Source organism: Sinocyclocheilus anshuiensis, unplaced genomic scaffold, assembly GCF_001515605.1.
Source record: "Sinocyclocheilus anshuiensis isolate Anshui unplaced genomic scaffold, SAMN03320099.WGS_v1.1 scaffold2925, whole genome shotgun sequence".
In the NCBI taxonomy this organism is placed as follows: domain Eukaryota; kingdom Metazoa; phylum Chordata; class Actinopteri; order Cypriniformes; family Cyprinidae; genus Sinocyclocheilus; species Sinocyclocheilus anshuiensis.
This window is the reverse complement of record NW_015539170.1, coordinates 332,210-351,572: the sequence shown is the minus strand read 5'-3', so window position 1 is coordinate 351,572 and position 19,363 is coordinate 332,210. Positions and strand designations below refer to the sequence as shown.

At 38.8% G+C, this 19,363-nt stretch overlaps 2 protein-coding genes across 6 annotated transcripts in view; one reads left to right on the top strand and one right to left on the bottom strand.

Moving 5' to 3' along the window:
• LOC107683824 (TFIIH basal transcription factor complex helicase XPD subunit-like) overlaps positions 1-4,802 on the top strand; it is a 9,206-nt gene extending 4,404 nt beyond the window's left edge. Inside the window, exons 12-23 of the mRNA XM_016479868.1 lie at positions 891-1,009; positions 1,566-1,635; positions 1,741-1,810; positions 2,166-2,267; positions 2,610-2,673; positions 2,763-2,884; positions 2,981-3,073; positions 3,197-3,269; positions 3,736-3,806; positions 3,913-4,056; positions 4,126-4,269; positions 4,497-4,802. Coding sequence (XP_016335354.1) covers positions 891-1,009; positions 1,566-1,635; positions 1,741-1,810; positions 2,166-2,267; positions 2,610-2,673; positions 2,763-2,884; positions 2,981-3,073; positions 3,197-3,269; positions 3,736-3,806; positions 3,913-4,056; positions 4,126-4,269; positions 4,497-4,589 — 1,165 coding nt within the window. The 3' untranslated portion in view covers positions 4,590-4,802. The remainder of the gene's footprint in view (positions 1-890; positions 1,010-1,565; positions 1,636-1,740; positions 1,811-2,165; positions 2,268-2,609; positions 2,674-2,762; positions 2,885-2,980; positions 3,074-3,196; positions 3,270-3,735; positions 3,807-3,912; positions 4,057-4,125; positions 4,270-4,496) is intronic.
• Positions 4,803-5,868: 1,066 nt separating this feature from the next.
• On the bottom strand, positions 5,869-18,498 carry LOC107683829 (kinesin light chain 1-like). 5 transcript variants are annotated; one of them, XM_016479875.1, is made up of 15 exons: positions 18,438-18,498; positions 17,384-17,495; positions 15,670-15,702; positions 13,422-13,648; positions 13,105-13,335; positions 9,568-9,643; positions 9,066-9,291; positions 8,885-8,972; positions 8,637-8,738; positions 7,982-8,155; positions 7,774-7,873; positions 7,616-7,665; positions 7,398-7,528; positions 7,243-7,309; positions 5,869-6,713 (listed from the first exon to the last, which is right to left on the bottom strand). In XM_016479875.1, exons 4-15 carry the CDS (start codon positions 13,629-13,631, stop codon positions 6,627-6,629), a joined length of 1,542 nt encoding a protein of 513 aa, XP_016335361.1. In that variant the 5' UTR covers positions 13,632-13,648; positions 15,670-15,702; positions 17,384-17,495; positions 18,438-18,498; the 3' UTR covers positions 5,869-6,626. The 5 variants fall into 5 exon arrangements, with proteins under 5 accessions (XP_016335361.1, XP_016335362.1, XP_016335360.1 ...); XM_016479876.1 differs by lacking the exon at positions 15,670-15,702 and having other exon boundaries at positions 17,409-17,495; XM_016479874.1 differs by lacking the exon at positions 18,438-18,498 and having other exon boundaries at positions 17,232-17,401.
• Between the last annotated feature and the right edge of the window lie 865 nt (positions 18,499-19,363).

Here is a 19,363-nt window from a genome sequence, read left to right as displayed (position 1 = left end):
TTAAAGGGGGCATAACACACACAGTTTCACCCAATCTCATGTTAATCTTGAGTACCTATAGAGTAGTACTGCATCCTTCATATCTACAAAAAGTCTTTAGTTTTATCATATTTATAAAAGAAAGATACAGCTTTACGATTCTCTCCGGAAAAAGCCGAGCTCCTGGAGGCGCGCCGTGGGCGGAGATAAAGTGTGACGAGCACTTGGGCACCGGATGCCAACAAAACAGACATTTGATGCCGTTTCACTTACCGTCTGCAGTTCTGAATCATGACCGGGATCTTTTATAGCTGGGACCGCTCCATCTTTCAGTATCAAACGATGTGCAAATCCAGCGTCGAACTGGGCCTTGTTTATAAAACGTTCGTCAACAAACACACTTGTGAAACTCCGTTGCTGGCCTGAAAAACAAACTGTATCCACTGTTTACATAATGCTGGGTTCTTTAGGAAGCTGAACAAAGTTATCTGTCCCTTACAACCAAAAACACACTTCTTTGGATTGGAGACATTCTTCCCGAGCGAGTCCCGTGCAGCGCTGCCGCCGGATGAAGCGCAATCTCACTCTTGCTCTGGTTGATGCGTGCGCGGGCGCGTTCTTCCGGGAGAAATGCCCATATAAGGAGTTCCACCCTCGTTTACGTCATTAAGAGCCACTATCGAAAAAAACTCTCCAAAACTTGTACGGACCCGGAAGTAAGATTTTTGGCACAGAAATACTCTGTCATATGTCCAAAAAGTTTTTTGAAACTTTGTCCATGCTTAGCATGAGAATCCAACTCTTTAACAGTGTAAACTACTCTGAATGCATGAAACAGCATTGTACCCCCCCTTTAAGTAATGAAGCAGCATAATCACCCCAGCCTAAATTAATATTTAATCCACTTCCAGATTTTGTGCAGAGCGGCTGCGCTCACTGCTGAGGACGCTGGAGATCGCAGACATTGCTGACTTCTCAGCCATTACCTTGATCTCACACTTTGCCACACTTGTCAGCACTTATAGCAAAGGTAACAAAGCATCATCCTGCCCTCCTCCCATCATAAAGCTGTGGTCACATAAAATTTAATTCTGTGAATTTGCGCTGGAGAAATCCAGCAATTTCAAAGGAAATCTATATGATTAGGAATTTTGCATATGAGCAAACAGTTTCCCTGTGCAGATTTTGCAATGGGTTCAAGTTGGTAACAAGGATTTGCCCCATTGACCAACAGAAAGCTGCTTGAATGCTTTGGGGTAGATAATACACACATTATCTAGCGGGAACAATATCAGCTTAAATATCCAAGATCTGTCCACATGATATGGGTGATCATAACAAGTACTGCAAATTTCTACTCACCGATGTTGTGAGCCTCGTCGAACACAACTACAGATTTCTTTGTGAGCTCTTTCGAGACCAGGTCTGCAATTTTTGGGAATCTTGGATTTTTTTTGACCCGTGAAATTTTTCTGAAATTTCACCCATGTGACCACACCTTAGCACTGCTAATATCTCAGACTCCCCTCAATCTACTTATGATTTCCTGCAAAAGCGAGTTCTTATGTGTAATTGTTCTCTTTTAGGCTTTACCATCATCATTGAGCCCTTTGAAGATAGAACGCCAACAATAGCAAATCCTGTTCTTCACTTCAGGTGCATTAATTCTGCTCTAATACAGTTTCTCACGCATTTTCTATTAAATATCTTTTTAATTTAGTTTATTAGCTTTGTCACTAATTTTTAATTCTTTCTATGCAGTTGCATGGACCCCTCTATCGCCATAAAGCCAGTGTTTGGGCGCTTTCAATCAGTCATTATCACATCAGGGGTAAAATGTGCTCCTCAATCCATATGCCCCATCTTTCCATGAATACTAGATTACACACACACTGCTCACTAATCTCTTCATTGTAATCCCACTGTAACACTCATGCCATCTGTGTAAGACAAACTCCACTTTCACCTTAAAAGCGTGCAGGCCGCATTTAAAATGGGTTTGCTTTAGCTTGCTAATTTTAGTTTAATTTAACTTTTATACAACATCTGTAGCCTTTACTTCTACCGTTATTGCAAAACATAAATGTTATTTACAATATCTTCTGCAGTTGTTTGTTTTAGAAGCTTCACTATTTCGAGTTAGCAAATATTTGATTTAGATTATTTTTGATTCTCTCTCTAAACAGACACTCTCTCCGCTGGACATCTACCCACGCATCCTTGATTTCCGCCCAGTCACTACGGCATCCTTCACCATGACACTGGCACGAACCTGTCTGTGCCCTCTTGTGAGTTACGACTCGCAATGCCACCATTGTAGTTTACTATTTGAAGAAAGCAATTATGCAAATATTTACATATTTAATAGAGTTTCGAAATGAAGATATACTGGGCTGGCATCTTTTAAAAACACATTAAATCAGTGATTTTCTGCTGACAAAGCTGCTTAAGGGAAACTGAGTATTTATATATTAAGTTTATTAACTATGTTTCATTGTGTGATTCCAGAAGTTTTAAGAAGCATATATATATATATATATATATATATATATATATATATATGTATATGTGTGTGTGTGTGTGTGTGTATTTTTAACCATTTTAAACTATTATATTTTTCCAACTTTCAGATTGTTGGCAGAGGGAATGATCAAGTAGCGATGACCTCCAAGTTTGAGACCAGAGAAGATTTTGGCGAGTTGTTTTGTTTTTGTTTGCATTATTCATTTTATTTTGCCAGTGCAGTTAAAAGATAACTTCTTTATTTGAAATACATCCCATAGCTGTGATCCGGAATTATGGAAACCTGCTGCTGGAAATGTCTGCCATCGTTCCTGATGGGATCGTTGCGTTCTTCACGAGTTACATATACATGGAGAACATTGTGGCTTCATGGTATGAACAGGTATAAAGAGACAACTTGATTCCTTCTCAAATCACTGAAAGTGCTGTTATGATAATCATAACTAATTCTCAACTCATTCTCTTGCTGGATTTGTAGGGCATCCTTGAGAACATCCAAAGAAACAAGCTCATTTTCATAGAAACCCAGGATGCAGCTGAGACCAGCATGGCCCTGGAGAAGTATCAAGAGGTCAATAAACATTGGGGTTTTAATGCTCCCTAATCCAATTTTCTGTAATCGTGTTGAGTGATGTTGACTTTATTTTAGGTTCCCTGTGTTAAAGTAATCACTTTTGTTGTCTTTTACTTTCAGGCCTGTGAGAACGGCAGAGGAGCAATTCTGCTCTCAGTGGCAAGAGGGAAAGTGTCAGAGGGGATTGACTTTGGTGGATACTACTTCCTTCAATTTTGAGCGTTCTTTATACAGGTTTTCTGCTGGTCTTAAGACTTAATTCACCCTGCCGTAAATTAAGGCCTTAGAAAAGTTTTAAATTGGAGCAGAAAGTCTTACATTCATAAAATCATGGCATTAAATGTTCTTCCTCTGTATTTTTGTTATTTTTTCCCAGTACAAATATATAAGCATTCTTAAATCAAGATCATTTTACTTGAGGTACAAAATGAGAAGGAAGTTTATCTTTCTGATGTTATTGGCAGATATTTTTGTCTTGTTTTAAACCAATTTTGTGTGCCCTTCCATTAAAAAAGCCCTTCCAAAATTTTCTTTACTTAGTCTTACCAAGTCTTAAAATTGCTTACATAAAACATGCAGAAAACTTGTTATAATTAGCAAATTCTTTAAAACAATTAAGTGTAAACATTTGTTCATCAGTTTTTCTTTTCAACCCCCAGTTCATCATTTTGGCCGTGCTGTTATCATGTTTGGAGTGCCGTACGTTTACACCCAGAGCCGAATCCTCAAGGTTTGTAGAGCTTTTTCTCCCAGATCTCGAATACATTTCTAATTTATAAGATTTCCAATACATTCTGTAATGAAAAGAAATACCCTGACCTGTTTGCTTGAATTAGGCACGGTTGGAATACCTCAGAGATCAGTTTCAAATCCGGGAAAATTACTTTCTGACGTTTGATGCGATGCGCCATGTGGCTCAGTGTGTGGGCAGAGCCATCCAAGGCAAAACAGACTACGGCCTGATGATCTTTGCAGATAAGGTAAGTAAACTGATGAGAAGGTAGCATGATTTTTTTTTCTAAGTTGTTTACTTTTTGTGTTTCCCTCAGCGTTACGCACGAGCGGATAAGCGAGGAAAGCTGCCCCGCTGGATTCAGGAACACCTTACAGATGGAAGCCTAAATCTGACCATTGATGAGACTGTGCAGTTAGCCAAGTACTTTCTACGACAGATGGCCCAGCCCTTCAGACAGGTAACCACAATAACCTTCCTCAGCCTGTTCAATGATCTAAACCTCTCACGCTTAATGTGTTCATTCAATAAGTTGTTCAATTTTTTATCAATTTAAACCAGTTTAAATCATACATATATATACACAAAAAGCAAAAGCACAATGATACGTTTACAGGGATGAGGTTGTGAGGTACATGTTTTTATTTATGTTGTATTAAGAGTCTTTGTGTCATGTTTGTGTGGCAGGAGGATCAGTTGGGTCTGTCCCTGCTGACCCTGGAACAACTGCAGTCTGAGGACATGCTTCAGAAAATTGCTCAGATCGCTCAACAAGCCTGAGGTCTCTGGTCTGGGAGATGTGTATATATGTATTCTTTAATATGGTGTTTTCGACAACAAGAAGCATTAATAAATGCTGTTCTTTAGCCAGTGTTGTTCTTTACTGTTTGAAGAGAAACATGCTGTCTCAAAACCAGCTGCAGAGGGCACACAAGCACACTGAATTAAGGGGAAGCTACTGGAGGTCACCAGGAGTTGCATGCCAACTATTGATTGGGCTGTCAACCCCCAAATTATCTGAAAACACTTTTTACACATACTGATTTTAACAGAAGTAGAACAATTTTATTTGGTTCATCAGCAACGTTCAATATATAAATATACTCCCTAAGCTCACGGAATATGTAACATGATTCAACAATATAGAATGTACAGCTGTTTAGATTATATAACAGCTCATTTGATGTCTAACCTCTCAGTAACTACATCCACTAGCAAGATTCAAGTTATATACTATATATTAGCCTTGTACCCTGAAATTCTGCACATGTAAAATCCTTCCTATTGTGTTGAGAAGTGCTTAAACTAAAGCAACAACACAGCATGCATAAATATAAAGTACATGTGCTTGAAATTTAAAAATCAAAAGTCCCTTATATTATAGGCACAAGTATGTACCACAATTGGTTGATATTACCTCAGAAACATACAAATTAGTATGCACAACAGCATGTCTTACAATCATCTTGGAATGTAACATCATGGATTACCATTCATTAGGAATTTTTGAGTTAAAGGCACAATATGTAAGATTTTTTTATTCAAATATCCAAAAAGCATCGGCTGTGTGATGAAGACCACAACTCCCATGATTCCACACTCAGTCACGGCATCATCAAACTACGCCTTTGTCTCTTTGTTTATTTTGAATACACGCCCTCTAGCGGCGAAAATTACATATTGTGCCTTTAAGAGCATTTAGAATCCATTTGAAGATTTAAAGCGATAGTTCCCCCAAAAATGAAAATTCTGTCATTAATTACTCACCCTCATGTTGTTCCAAACAAGACCTTCATTCATCTTCAAAACGCAAATTTAGATATTTTTGATGAAATCCGAGAGCTTTCTGACCCTGCAAAGAATTGTTGAATAAAGTCGTTTTTGTTTTCTCTGTGCACGAAAAGTATTCTCAAAGCTTCATAACATTATGGTTCACATGGACTGTTTTAACAATGTCCTTACTACCTTTCTGGGCCTGGGAATGTTTCAGTTGCATTGCTGTCTAAGCAGGGTCAGAAAGCTCTCGGATTTCATCAAAAATACCTTAATTTGTGTTCTGAAGATGAACGAAGGTCTTGCGGTGGTGCGTAATTAATGACAGAATTTTCATTTTTTCACTATCCCTTAAGTGCAAATTGTTCAATTCCTACTATAATTCTATTGCATGGTAGTGTGAGGACATGGAATGTATGTCACATATTGCTACAATATTCTAAGTAAACAGTGGTAAGGTACAGTCACATTAGTAAAATTTTGGAGAAATTATGCAGGCAAAAAAAGTCCATTGTCAATAATGTAGCAATGAATTAGGCTTACAAAATAGAGACTTTCACAACAAAGGCTTTCTGTTGGTCAATGTAGCAAATTTGCATGACCAACCTGAACATGAGTGAAACCTAAGTACATAAAAGTCCTGAGTGCATGGATTCCTATTGAAATTACTGGATTTTGCCTGCAAAATTCTGCTGAGCAATAAAATGTGATCGCACTTTTATTAAAAAAACTGCACCATGCCTAATGGTCCTATCTTTGAAATGCAATAAATTATACATTTCTGTGACATTTTATATTGCAACAGGCTTTTAAAAATGAGTAGACTGAACTGATTTTACAGTGTAAAAAATATGTCTGTAAAGCCAAAGTGTGCTCTCCTTTTCCAGAAGCACTTTGACAGACTGCTGTGAAGTGTGTGCATTCATCGTCACATACTATTCCTCATATTATTGTCAAATATGACCTTTGCAGTCATTACAGACCAGCCAGATGTGAGGCTGACATCTCTGCATCAGTCCTGATGTCATATGGCATGTCTGAAAGTTAGCTGTCACCGCTCAGAGATGCACGGCGTGCTAAACTCTGCGTGCTTGAACTCAGACCCCGTGCATCTGTCAGCCTATTGGGCTTCTGGAAAGACAAAATAGACTTTCATTATCCAATAACCATTCTCAATCACCATCCGTTAACTAATTCCTGATTACTGTAAAAGTATGCATCACCCTTCAAAAGATTGGGTCCACTGAGAAGAAAATACTTTTATTCAGCAATTATACATTAAATTGCTTCATATAAAGTTCAAAAGAACAGCATTTATTTGATATAGTAATCTTTTGTAATATTATAAATGTCTTTACTGTCACTTTTGATCAAAGAATCCTGAAAAAAATGTATCAGTTTCCATCAGAAATATATAGCAGCACAACTGTCTTCAACAATTATAATAATACAAAATGTATTAAGCACCAAATCAGCATATTAGAATGATATCTGAAGGATCATATATTCAAATAGAAAACATTATAAATCATATTATTTCACAATATTACATTTTACTGTATCAAAATAAATGATCAAATACTTGCTCAAATAAATGCAGTCTTAGTGAATATAACTTAAGATACTTGAGCAAATTTGAAAGCAAAGACTCAACGCTTACCATAGCAGCCTCTTGACTTTCTTTGAGACCCACATTAAGCACATTTAGAGAATTGGCTCTCTTCATCCTGTTTAAAAATAAATGAGTAGTTAAAAATACTGCTCTCTTCTACATCAAAAGTGACGAGAGCTGAATAATAAGCAGAATATCATTACCCAGCAGCTCGAGGGGCTGTTTCCTGTGTTCCAACTCCTTTCAGTTTCCGAACAAGCTTCTCACTGCTTCGTCTTATAGATTCCCGGAGCTTGGTGAACGATCCACTGCGCTTCAGACTTCCCAGACCATCCTACACACACACACACACACACACACAAAAGTACATTAAAAGGCTATTTCTCCTAATAGAACATGCAAATTTGGATTGAAAACATACCTGTCTAGAGTTTCCCTCCTCTGTATGAATCCAAACCGGCCGGCCGTCCCCTATATATGCATGTGAAAATATTAATTTACTATTGGACAAGTATGCTTAGCAGGTCAAACTACAGTGTCTAAAAATTCCTCTGAAGGCAGAAGTAAAATTGATTTTACCCTCCACTGAGCCAAACTCCTTCTCATGAGCACGAGTCAGAATCTCTTTATAAAGAGCCTCAGCTTGCCTGTATTTGCCCTGCTTGAGATAACAGGAGGCCTGAAGGGCAAATGAATGGTATATTATATAACATGCATAATATACTACTGCTACCATTATTTAAAAAAACACTAGCATTTGACAAGATACTCCATTTCCTATCCTGACCAGGTTGTTCTTGGTCTTGGCCACGTTGGCATCATCTGGACCCAGCTGGCTCTGGTAAATGTGCAGCGCACGTTCATAGTACTGCTCCACTTCCTGGTATTTGCCCTGGTTCTGGCATAGGAGGGCTAAGTTATTCAGCTGCTTGGCTACATCAGGGTGATCTGTCCCAAGCACCTATCAACAGACAAAGATAGGCAAGATATTTAATCTAGACCAGTGGTTCTCAACCTTTTTTACTCCAAGGCCACAACAATATTTAAAGGCTCCATGACTTTTCCAGTTGTCCTTGATTTACTGGTAAGGATAAAATCATTATAAAATCATTATAATATGATGGTTTGCTACTCAAGAAATATTTCTTGTTATTATCAATGTTGTGTTTGTGCAAACCAGGATATTTTGATGAATAGAACATTTGAAGAATAACATTTATTTGAAATAGATTTTTTTTTACACATGTAATGTAAAAGCCTTTGATCAATTTAATGCATCCTTGCTAAATGAAATTATTTTCTTTAAAAAAAAAAATTATAATAAAAAAATCTCACTGACCCCAAAGTTTTGAACGGTAGTGTACAGGGGTAAGTTGATCTGATCTGACAGCTGTTATAGAAAGGACAGGTGGGAAAACCACTCACTCTTTTTGTGTCAGTACCTTTTCTCTGATCTCCAGAGCTCTTTTACACAGTGGCTCTGCCTCTTTATACTTCCCTCTTTTTCCATACAACACAGCCAGATTATTCAGAGTAGCTGCCACCTACAAACACAAACATAAACTCAAGGAAAGGGACCTAATGTATATAGATTGCATATGTGACTATTGACTTTTCAGAGAAATACAAAAAGAAAAAAGAGCAAAGCAAACTATAACAGTTACACATTCCATCTTCAAACAGTACATACTGCTGGATGGTCAATGCCTAGTGTCTTCTCGCGGATAGCCAATGCATCATTCAGGAGATTGGCCGCTTCCTTGTATTTGTTTTGATCCCTGTATAGCATAATATTAATGTTATTTAATAAGATTAGAATGTAATACAGATTAATAATTATATTTACACTTAAGGTTAAATGAATGTGTGACCTGTACACTAAAGCCAGGATATTGAGCATGGTAGCAACATCAGGATGGCTGTGGCCTGAGGATTTCTCCAGGTCCTCCAGAGCTTGCTTGCAGAGCGGCACGGCCACCTCATAGCGGCCCTGAGAGGCGTACTGGATCACCAGGTTGTGGAGAGTTCGGAGGCGGGCAGGGATCTCATATCCTCCCTGCTGGGCAGCAGCGGCAGCACTACTGTGCGGCTGAGACACTGCAAATACAAGAGTAGAGCTGAGACACATGCACACATGCTCCGATAGATTGAGCTGCGGTGATCATGAGTTCAAACCAATCTTGTGACATTTCTCAATTTCCTGATTTTTGAAATTCTAGTTGTGGTTATAGTAAATCCTAACTGTGGTTGAAACTTAACACTGTCCTAAACCTTGCGTTAACCAAACCCTTGCTTGCTCTAACAGCTGACATGGCAAAAACTCAGTAAACAAATGTGTAAAGGAACAGCTGTGGTCTGTGAGGAGTGTCGTACTGTGTGATTGCTCCTCTTCTTCAGAAGGAAAGAGATCATCAAAGGACCCCTTCCTTGAAGTAGAATCTTTATCCTCCTGTAAGAAACAAACAGCATGAGCATATCATGAGTTTACGATTTAATATTTTGAATAGCCTTTAGACCAGTGGTGCCCAATCATACAGTTTTTGAAATCACAATATGAATCATGGTTAATCTAATAAATCATGGTTAATTTAATATATCAATACTCCTAGATTTTGTTAATAAAAAAAGTTTGAAATCAAGCATCTTTGTCATAATTACTGAAGAAATACGGAAATATCTTTGATTATATTGGGGTCAGTGGTGGGCCTTCAAGTCAAAAAGGTGGGTGTTTTTTTTTTTAGTTTTTTTTTTACTTTTGGTACTTTTATGTCCCAAGTGTTGCTTTTTCAGATCTCAACCTTTTTTTTTTCTTGTTATATGAAGGTCAGACTGACTTTATGTCATGCCATGCATTTATTTTTCCTTATTAAATGCAATTTTGTATGGATGGCATTGTTTTAGCATTGTGTCAAGCACAGACATTAGATAAAATATGAAAATCCATCATGAAAATATGAATTACATTGTTTAAAACTATGATAATCCAAATAGAAAAGAAAAAAAAGAAAAGAAAACAGATAGAATAGAAAAAGAATAGAGCAAGCTAGTGTTAGAGGCCTTTTTTGCTTTTGTTAATTGTATAACAAATAAAAAGAAAGCAAATAGATAGAATACAAAAAGATTAGAAAAGCTAGTGTTTTTTTAAAGAAAACAAGCAGTAAATGAATAGAGTGCCAGTCTAAAAGGGACAAGTTTTGTTTTTTTTAATAATAGAATTAGAATAGAGAGTGCTAGAGTTAGAGGGTCAAAAAAAGATGTTATATAGATCTTACACAAATTGTGATTGCCCCATTGCAAAAAAAAATAAATATATATATTTATTTATTTAAAATGATTTATCAGACATAACCGAAGCAAAAAATATGCCTGAGATTAAATATGAGATAAAATAAATTAAAGAAAATCAAGAAAAAAAAATCAAGGTTAATATCACTTGTGAGCAGAATATTGTTTCCAATCAATATGTAATTTTGTCAAATATTATTTAATTGTGTGCATTTAATTGTTTAAGCATACCAGCTGTTGAAAGACCTGACCAACACAAAGCAAGGGCGAACACAAGCCATACAAGGACGGTAATTGTCTGACTGAAGAACAGGACATCCTAAAGAGGTGGACTGAGTACTGCTCAGAGCTGTACAGCTATGAAACCACAGGAGATCCAGAGGTACTGAATGTCCACCCAGCAACCGACAATGACAACTACCCCATCCTTCGCACAGAAGTGGAATAAGCAATGAAATCGCTTAAGAAGGGGAAGTCGGCGGGAGTGGATAACGTCCCTGCGGAGCTCATGCAAGCAGGGGGAGATGCCATGATAGGTGCCCTACTGAATATCTGCAACAAGATCTGGCAGACAGGAGAATGGCCCAAACCATGGACCCAGTCTCTCATCATCATCCTCCCTAAGAAAGGCAATCTACAACTTTGCCAGAATTATCGTACCATCAGCCTTATAAGCCACCCAAGCAAGGTCATGCTAAAGATCCTATTGAATCGATTGAAGCCGCAAACGGACAAGATCATCGCTGAAGAACAAGCAGGCTTCAGACAAGGGCGCAGCACAACAGAGCAGATCTTCAACCTTAGGATAATATGTGAGAGATACCTACAACATCAACAAAACTTTTTTTGTGGACTTCAAAAAGGCGTTCAACCTTAATAATACTGTAGAAATACCTGGAAGTTTTCGTTGTGGATGTAGGGTCCAAACCTGAGATACTCGCCAGGATCACCCAGACCACAGCGGCACTGACAAAATTAAAGACCATCTGGAGTGACAGGAACATAGCCCTCAGCTCAAAGATCAGACTGATGCGCTCCCTAGTCATGTCCATATTTTTATATGCCTGTGAGATTTGGACACTAACAGCTGAACTGGAAAGGAAAGTTCAGGTCATGGAGATGAGATGCTTCAGAAAACTCCTCGGCATCTTCTACAGAAATCACATCTCCAATGAAGAAGTACATGACAGAATTCGGCGGACCATTGGGCCATATGATGACCTCCTGACTGTGGAGAAAAAATGGAAGCTGAGGTGGTACAGCCATTTAATAAGGTCATCAGGACTTGCGAAGACAGTCCTGCAGGGCACAGTGCCAGGAGGGAGGAAGAGAGGCAGGCAGAGAAAGAGATGGGACAACAACCTTCAGGAGTAACCTTTACCACATTTTTGTGGACTTCAGAAAGGCGTTCGACAGAGTATGGCATGCAGCACTATGGGCCACCATGAGGCAGTACAACATTAATGCCAACCTGATCAAAATTATAAAAAAAAAACTCTTTGATAAGGCCACCAGCGCGGTTTACTTCAACAGCAACAAAGGGGACTGGTTCAGAACCACAGCTGGAGTAAGACAAGTCTGCTTGCTCTCCCCTACACTCTTCAACATCTTTTTAGAAAGAATCATGGCTGATGCATTGGAAGACCATGAGGGGACAGTCAGCATAGGAGGCAGGACAATCACGAACGTACTTTTTGCCGATGACATAGTTGGCCTGGCAGGGAAGGAAGAAGAGTTGGATAACTTGGTGGAACGCCTTTACAAGATCTCTACATCCTATGGTATGCAGATCAATGCAGAGAAGACTAAACTGATGACTAACAACATCATTGGCTTCACCACTGACATCAGGATTGGCGGTGAGAAGCTAGACAGTGTAAACAGTTTTAAATACCTGGGAGCTATCGTCACGGATGAAGGGTCTAAACCTGAGATACTCGCCAGGATCGCCCAGACCATAGCAGAGCTGACAAAATTAAAGACCATCTGGAGTGACAGGAACATAGCCCTCAGCTCAAAGATCAGACTGATGCGCTCCCTAGTCATGTCCATATTTTTATATGCCTGTGAGATTTGGACACTAACAGCTGAACTGGAAAGGAAAGTTCAGGTCATGGAGATGAGATGCTTCAGAAAACTCCTCGGCATCTTCTACAGAAATCACATCTCCAATGAAGAAGTACATGACAGAATTCGGCGGACCATTGGGCCATATGATGACCTCCTGACTGTGGAGAAAAAATGGAAGCTGAGGTGGTACAGCCATTTAATAAGGTCATCAGGACTTGCGAAGACAGTCCTGCAGGGCACAGTGCCAGGAGGGAGGAAGAGAGGCAGGCAGAGAAAGAGATGGGACAACAACCTTCAGGAGTGGACAGGCCTGATGCTGGGCGAGACCTTGAGAAAAGCTGAGAAGAGGGAGGAATGGAAGAAGCTGGTTGCCAGAGCATCTGTGGTGCCCCAACAGTCAACCAGACTAAGGGACAGGTGAAGGTGGGTGAAGGTGATTTAATTGCTTGCCATTTTCTTACAAAAACCCATATCCACAAAGCTAGTCTAGAACAAACGTTTAGCCAATAAACCTAAATGTTTTAACCATATGAATGTTTCAAGATGAACCCTTACCATAGGTGGCTCTTCGTGGTCGTACTTGCGGATGCTGCTCATGAACTGCAGGTGTCTGTTCTGCTCCTCCAAAGTAACCACTTCCTGTTCCCGCTCCTGTAGCTGCTGCTGGGCCCGGGCCAGCTCGTCCCTCAGCCATTGGTTCTCCTGGCACAACCTCCGCACCTGAGCACGCAACTTCTGCTTCTCTGCCTCCAAAGAGCCCAGGTGTGCTGACAGCGCCATCATCACCTGGATGAGCGGGAAACAGACAGCTAGGGTGAGTGAAAAGGCTCTTAATGAGACAGCAAGTGAATGAAGTTGACTGCGCCGCTCACTTGCGCCTCTCCTAGGCCCAGTTCAATCCTCTCCAGAGACTCTAAGATGATGTTGGTCTTCTCCTGCTCCAGGCTAGCGCTCTCGCTGGGCGTCTGACTCTGGAGCGTTTCCTGCAGGCTGTCCAGCAGCGTGCGGTTCTCTCCACGCAGAGCCTCCAGCCCTGCGATCACCTGCTGGGTGCTGCATAAGATTTCCTCCCCTGACAACATGTCTGACACTCGAGACCCTAGGGAGGAAAATATACATTTGGTATTAACATGCATTTAAGTGTGCAAATTGACCAGGACTCTAGGGAATTGTTCACATAGCATGCAGGAGTGCATTATAACATTCACACGTTATCCGGGTTACTATATTGAGTATGTGTTTTGATGATGCAAATGATTATTCAAAGTGGTAAACTGACATATAGTTCATGACAAAAGTTTTTTTTTGAGCATGCATGCAATAAATTGATCAAAAGTGAGAGACATTTATAATGTTATAAAATTTCAAATAAATGCTGTTCTTTTAAACTTCCTATTTTAAAGTATCATGAAACAATGTATCACATCTTTCACAAATATATAAAGCAGCACAACTGTTTTTAAAGGGGTCATATGATGCGATTTAAATTTTTCCTTTCTCTTTAAAGTGTTACAAGCTCTTGGTGCATAAAGAAGATCTGTAAAGTTGCAAAGACTAAAGTCTCAAATCCAAAGAGATATTCTTTATAGAAGTTAAGAGTCAACCACGCCTCTCGTTCTAACATGCCCCCACATGTCTACGTCACTATGTGGGAAGATTCCGCCCAAACCGCCCAAATGTTCACGCAAAGAAAGAAGGCGTAACTTTTATTCTCGCTGTAGTATTGTTGCCGGCGCCATGTCATGAAGATGCTGTGTGTCTCGTTGTGAAAGCGAAACTACTTTGTTTGGCCTTCCAAAAGAGGACGATATCCGCTTCGTCATGCCTAGAGCTGATCCGTGCTGGTCGCTGAGGAAATACATCAACTTCGTGCTGTGGATCGCCAGATCGGCTTCCACCGTGGACGAAGCGGAGTCCAGCCCGGGGTTGTCACATGCGGTTGCCGCAAGCCCACTGGCCGCTCCTTCGTCGAATCCACTGGCCGTTCCTCACTCTAGCCGCCTGCCTCCGCTCACTCAAGGCCGCCGTGTGTCACGCTGTGTTTCGTTATGTTTTTGTCTCGTCGCTTCGGCCGGACAGGGCATCACAATATGGTAAGGGGCATAACATTTCCGTCACAAGCTTGAGGTATTCGGCCAATCACAACGCACTGGATAGCTGGCCAATCAGAGCACACCTCGCTTTTCAGACCGATGAGCTTTGTAAAAATCTACGCGTTTCAGAAAGGCGGGGCATAGAGGAGAAACAATAATGTACAGTATGTGGAAAATAATGTTTTTTTTTACTTTAAACCGCATAAACACATTTAATTATACCAAATACACAAAATAATGTTCTTTTTAGCAACATCATATGACCCCTTTAACATTAGTAATAATAAGAAATGTTTCTTTAGCACCAAATCAACATTTTAGAATGATTTCTGAAGGATCCTGTTACACTGAAGACTATTGGCTGCTGAAAATTCAGCTTTGCCATCACAGGAATAAATTACTTTTTAAATTATATTCAAATAAAAAAACACTCATTTTAAATTGAATGATATCTCACAATATTACTGTTTTTGATTAAAAAAAAATGCAAGCTTGGTGACTTTTTTCAAAAATATTCAAATATCTAAAGGTAATTAACACATATCAGAACGTAAACCCCAAAGTTCAGCTACTGTATAAACTGCTTAAATAGTCTGGATTTAAACAGATTTACTAAATAGAAAGTGGTTTGTGTGCTTGACGTCTTTTTTTCAAACATTCAGTGTAAATGGGTGTATTTTATATGTTGCTTCTGTGTCACAAAAATTTTCTATCATTCCATTTTATCTCCATATTTTATAGTTTTTAAAATGCTATGTGCAGCATAAAAAAGTCTCAGCATTCAAATTATACTTGCAGAGCAACTTCTGCTAGACTTCGGCTACATAAACCTACAGTACACAGTCATTGTTGTTAATGTGGGTGGCATAATAAATGCACACTGCCAAGAAACACCGTAGGTGATATTTCAGGAAGAAAATTGTCTGGAAAATGTGTAGACAAACACCACACAAACAACTACTAAACAAACAGAAAAGGGTCACAGGTAAAATTATATCACACGCAGTATAGAATATCAGAAACTAACCTTAATTCACACTAAAAGCAAGATCTCCTTTGGCTGCAAAGAAAGAAAAATCTTCATAATAAAGATGGGATATATGTTTTTTAGGAAGCACCAGAGAATACAACACAGAATACAACAATTACAAACTGGCAAAAAATGTACTGGTAATTGTCTGCCAAGACATAATCCATTCATTTTACAGAAATTTAGTTAACTGTAAAATGAAGTGCAAAATTCAAAATACAGGTAAAACACCTGTAAAAAATAATAACAGAAAATTACTTCATATTAATACAGTACATTGTGTGCCCTATTTTAGATAATAAAGAGCATAGACTCCTGTTAGTGAGAAAAGTGAAGTGAAGCTTGCCTGCCACTCCAACACATGAAAACAAGCAGAAGGGTTGCTAGGTAAGAATCAGTTTACAGGTAGGAACAGAGATCTCTCTGGGGAGGTAAAGGACTGAGCTAATGTTTACGCCAGACCGATGAGGTCATCAACACGGATATATGGGTTTAAGCTTAATTAATTGAGAAAATAACAAAACAATGATATATGCATTAGGTACCAGTTTGGCATGTTTAAAAGGTGGAGTGGACCAATGGCTAACTTGCATGTTTTTTTTTTTTACTTGTGGCAAATTATTTTTCTCCATTTTGGCTGTTGCTGTTGAAAAGCCTTTCAGTTCTGATCTGTATAAAATTACAATGAATACCCTGGCTTAATGAATCCAGTTCAACACTTGAAGGATTCACCATAAAAGTGTCATAAATGTGTTCATATGACTAGTGTGGTATATTCCAAATCTTCTCATTCAAAATTTCAGCGAATAACAACTTAAACTTAAGTCTGTTTGTTACAAAAGTTATTGTATGGGTTTAGAAGCCTTGGAACACAGAACAGCAGGAGTCACATTCTGTTTGGAGCGTGACAGCTGTCAATCATTCTTTACTGTCAGTATATTGAAAAGAATGGCACAAGAATCCACAAACTTCATAGAAGAAAGAAGGTCGTACCCATTTGGAGGTTTGGCTTGACATGAGGGTGAGTAAATAATGACAAAAATGATCTATTTGATCTGTCAAATTGAATAGTAAAGTCAAAGTGTTAATTCTCTCATGATGCTGAATCGTCTATTTCCAGACGCATGTTGTGTAAACAAAGAATTGTTTTAAGTACAGACATATATTTACAGATAAATATAAGAGATATATAGAAGCGCTATATAGCTATAGGGAAAATATTAGATATCACGAAAATAAATAAACCCGTTTGAATAAAATATACATTGTGACAATTAAGCTGGCCAACCTAAAATGAATGAATATCTCCTATAATAAACAAACAATGACACTCTATGATGGGTAGACCTCTTTAAAAGTGATTTTTAGTGACGATAATTGTTAAACATGCTGTCTTTCACCAGATTAGCAGTTGTAACGAGGCTAATTCAGGAAAAACAAACAGTGACAACAAACGAGAGTGTATTAGTCTATTAAACCGCATCGTAAAGCTTTGTATTCTCCCAGGTCATATAAAGAGTCTGTTGGCCAGTGAGTGTCAGCAGCTAATATTTATTTACCTGCAGTAACTCGGACAAGTGGCCACGACGCGGAACTTACAGCCAGACAATTCCGACTAAAACAATCCACATCACATCTTTATTTCCTTGATGTAGTCGCGATTAATTGATGTAAAAGCCAAGCAGAGGCTCTGTCGCGTTCATTCACTCACCTGTTGTTGAATTAACAGCGCTTACCTGATCCGTCCGTTCATTTACCGCGACTGCGCCGTGAGCTGCCTGCGCGACCACAGGCCGCCTATCTGCCGCAGCTCAGAACTGCGCCTAATGGAGCATCATCACATCAACATATACACGAGGCGTGCACACTAATGCTTTTTTATTGGAGGGTGTCATGATGACTAATTGAAGAGTTCAGATGCAAAAGCCTCTAAGCGCCGTTTGAACTTTTCTTCTAAAATGATTTTTATATTTTTTGTTAAATAAGGCTCCTATGTGTAGGTTCAGTAATTTCACTTTAATGGCAATGAATAGGTTCTTTTCAGCTTTTGCATCTGAACTCTTCAATTAAAATGTAGTTTATTCTTAATAATTTCAATTGGCTCACATTTAGAAAAGTAGGCCTAACCATCTAATGCAGCTCCATAAAAAAAGACTGTAAACGGTTTGAGAAAGCATTAGATGTAGTTTTACTATAAAATACTGTCACATTTTTTGTAATTAAAAACTCTGAATTACCATATAATTTATGCTGAAAAACAGGAAAAGGACACGATTATATTTTAATATCGTTATCAGTCATGTATATTATTTAGTTGATTATTTTAGTGTCATGTGTGTTGTTTTCTGCCCATGTTTTATGGACATCTTGGAATTACCATGAACTCCTTATGTGCATTTCTATTTTACCACCTGTATTATCATGATAGACAGGAGTACATTTTATGGTAAAAAGCAGATTTTAGTTCAAGTAGATTGCTATATTGACATTGTATCACTAAAAAGTACAGGCACCAACATACCATCCCATAATAGCCTGGTGGAAACATTGGCACAGTATTTTTATTTTTTAGTAATTAATAAAACATTTTTTGAGTGATTATTATAAATAAGTCAGTGTTTGTAAATATTTCAGTTATGATTACAAAGCCTCACATTTCAAGTGACATTTAATTAGAACGAATTGACTGCTTCACTAATGACAGCATTAGTGAGGCAGCCCACTTTTATTGTGAAAATATAGAATAAAAAATAAGAGTTGCCTACCTAGACAGCATTTTAGGACATTGTGCATATTTAATGATGACAAGCTGCTTCTTTTATCAATGCTTAGCAACAAAAACATTACACATTACTTGCTGCAAATGCAAAGTAAATGTAAATCTGTTACATCAGACAGTCACAAATCATTCTAGATGGCCTCTATGTTGGACATGCATTGGGAGGAGTCTCTCTGTGATGCCACATTGGCATAGTTTCAATAAAGCTGCTTAGGGTGAGTTGGGGTAAGAGGGAGGGGGTGTTGTCTGGGTGTGTAAAATAAGCAGCATTAGCTTCAGACCCATCAGACAGGCTTAACTTAACGATAGGAACCATGCAGATCAGGATGCATCTAGGAATCGTCTTTGGTTTAACATAGAGCGTGAAGAACTGAGAGTGAGGAAAGAAAGGGTTGTGTTGCAGAATGCAACTGTAAAAGGAATAATGGTGACACTGGCACACTTTGCTGCATGGAAAGAGTAAAACCAGTGTGTGATTTAGGAAGAAAAATGAGTGCAGGGATATAAAGTGGAAGGAGCGTGATAGCAACTGTGAGCAGATATATGAGACTGGAGTGATTAATGGTTCAGCTGCTAGAAGAGCCAGGGGCAGATCCAGTCCCAATAAGGGCAGCTTGGCTGGGCCAGTGCAGGGCAATGTTCTCAAACAACGAGAGAGCTAACTATATCTCTAAATGTGATGAGGCCAAAGTCAATAGAACCACTAAAACCCCCTTTTTATCTCTCTGTTGTCTCTGCTGAACCACACTTAACAGTTTACGTGGCATATACTGAATTCAGTTCGTATGTCAGGACACTCCTGTCCGAAACTGTCAGTAAGATGCAAATTCAAGATATCTATCAAATTCAGCGAGTTGTTAGTTGCAGTGCCTTTCCAATTATAACTCTCCAAAAAAAAAAAAACAATTGAAC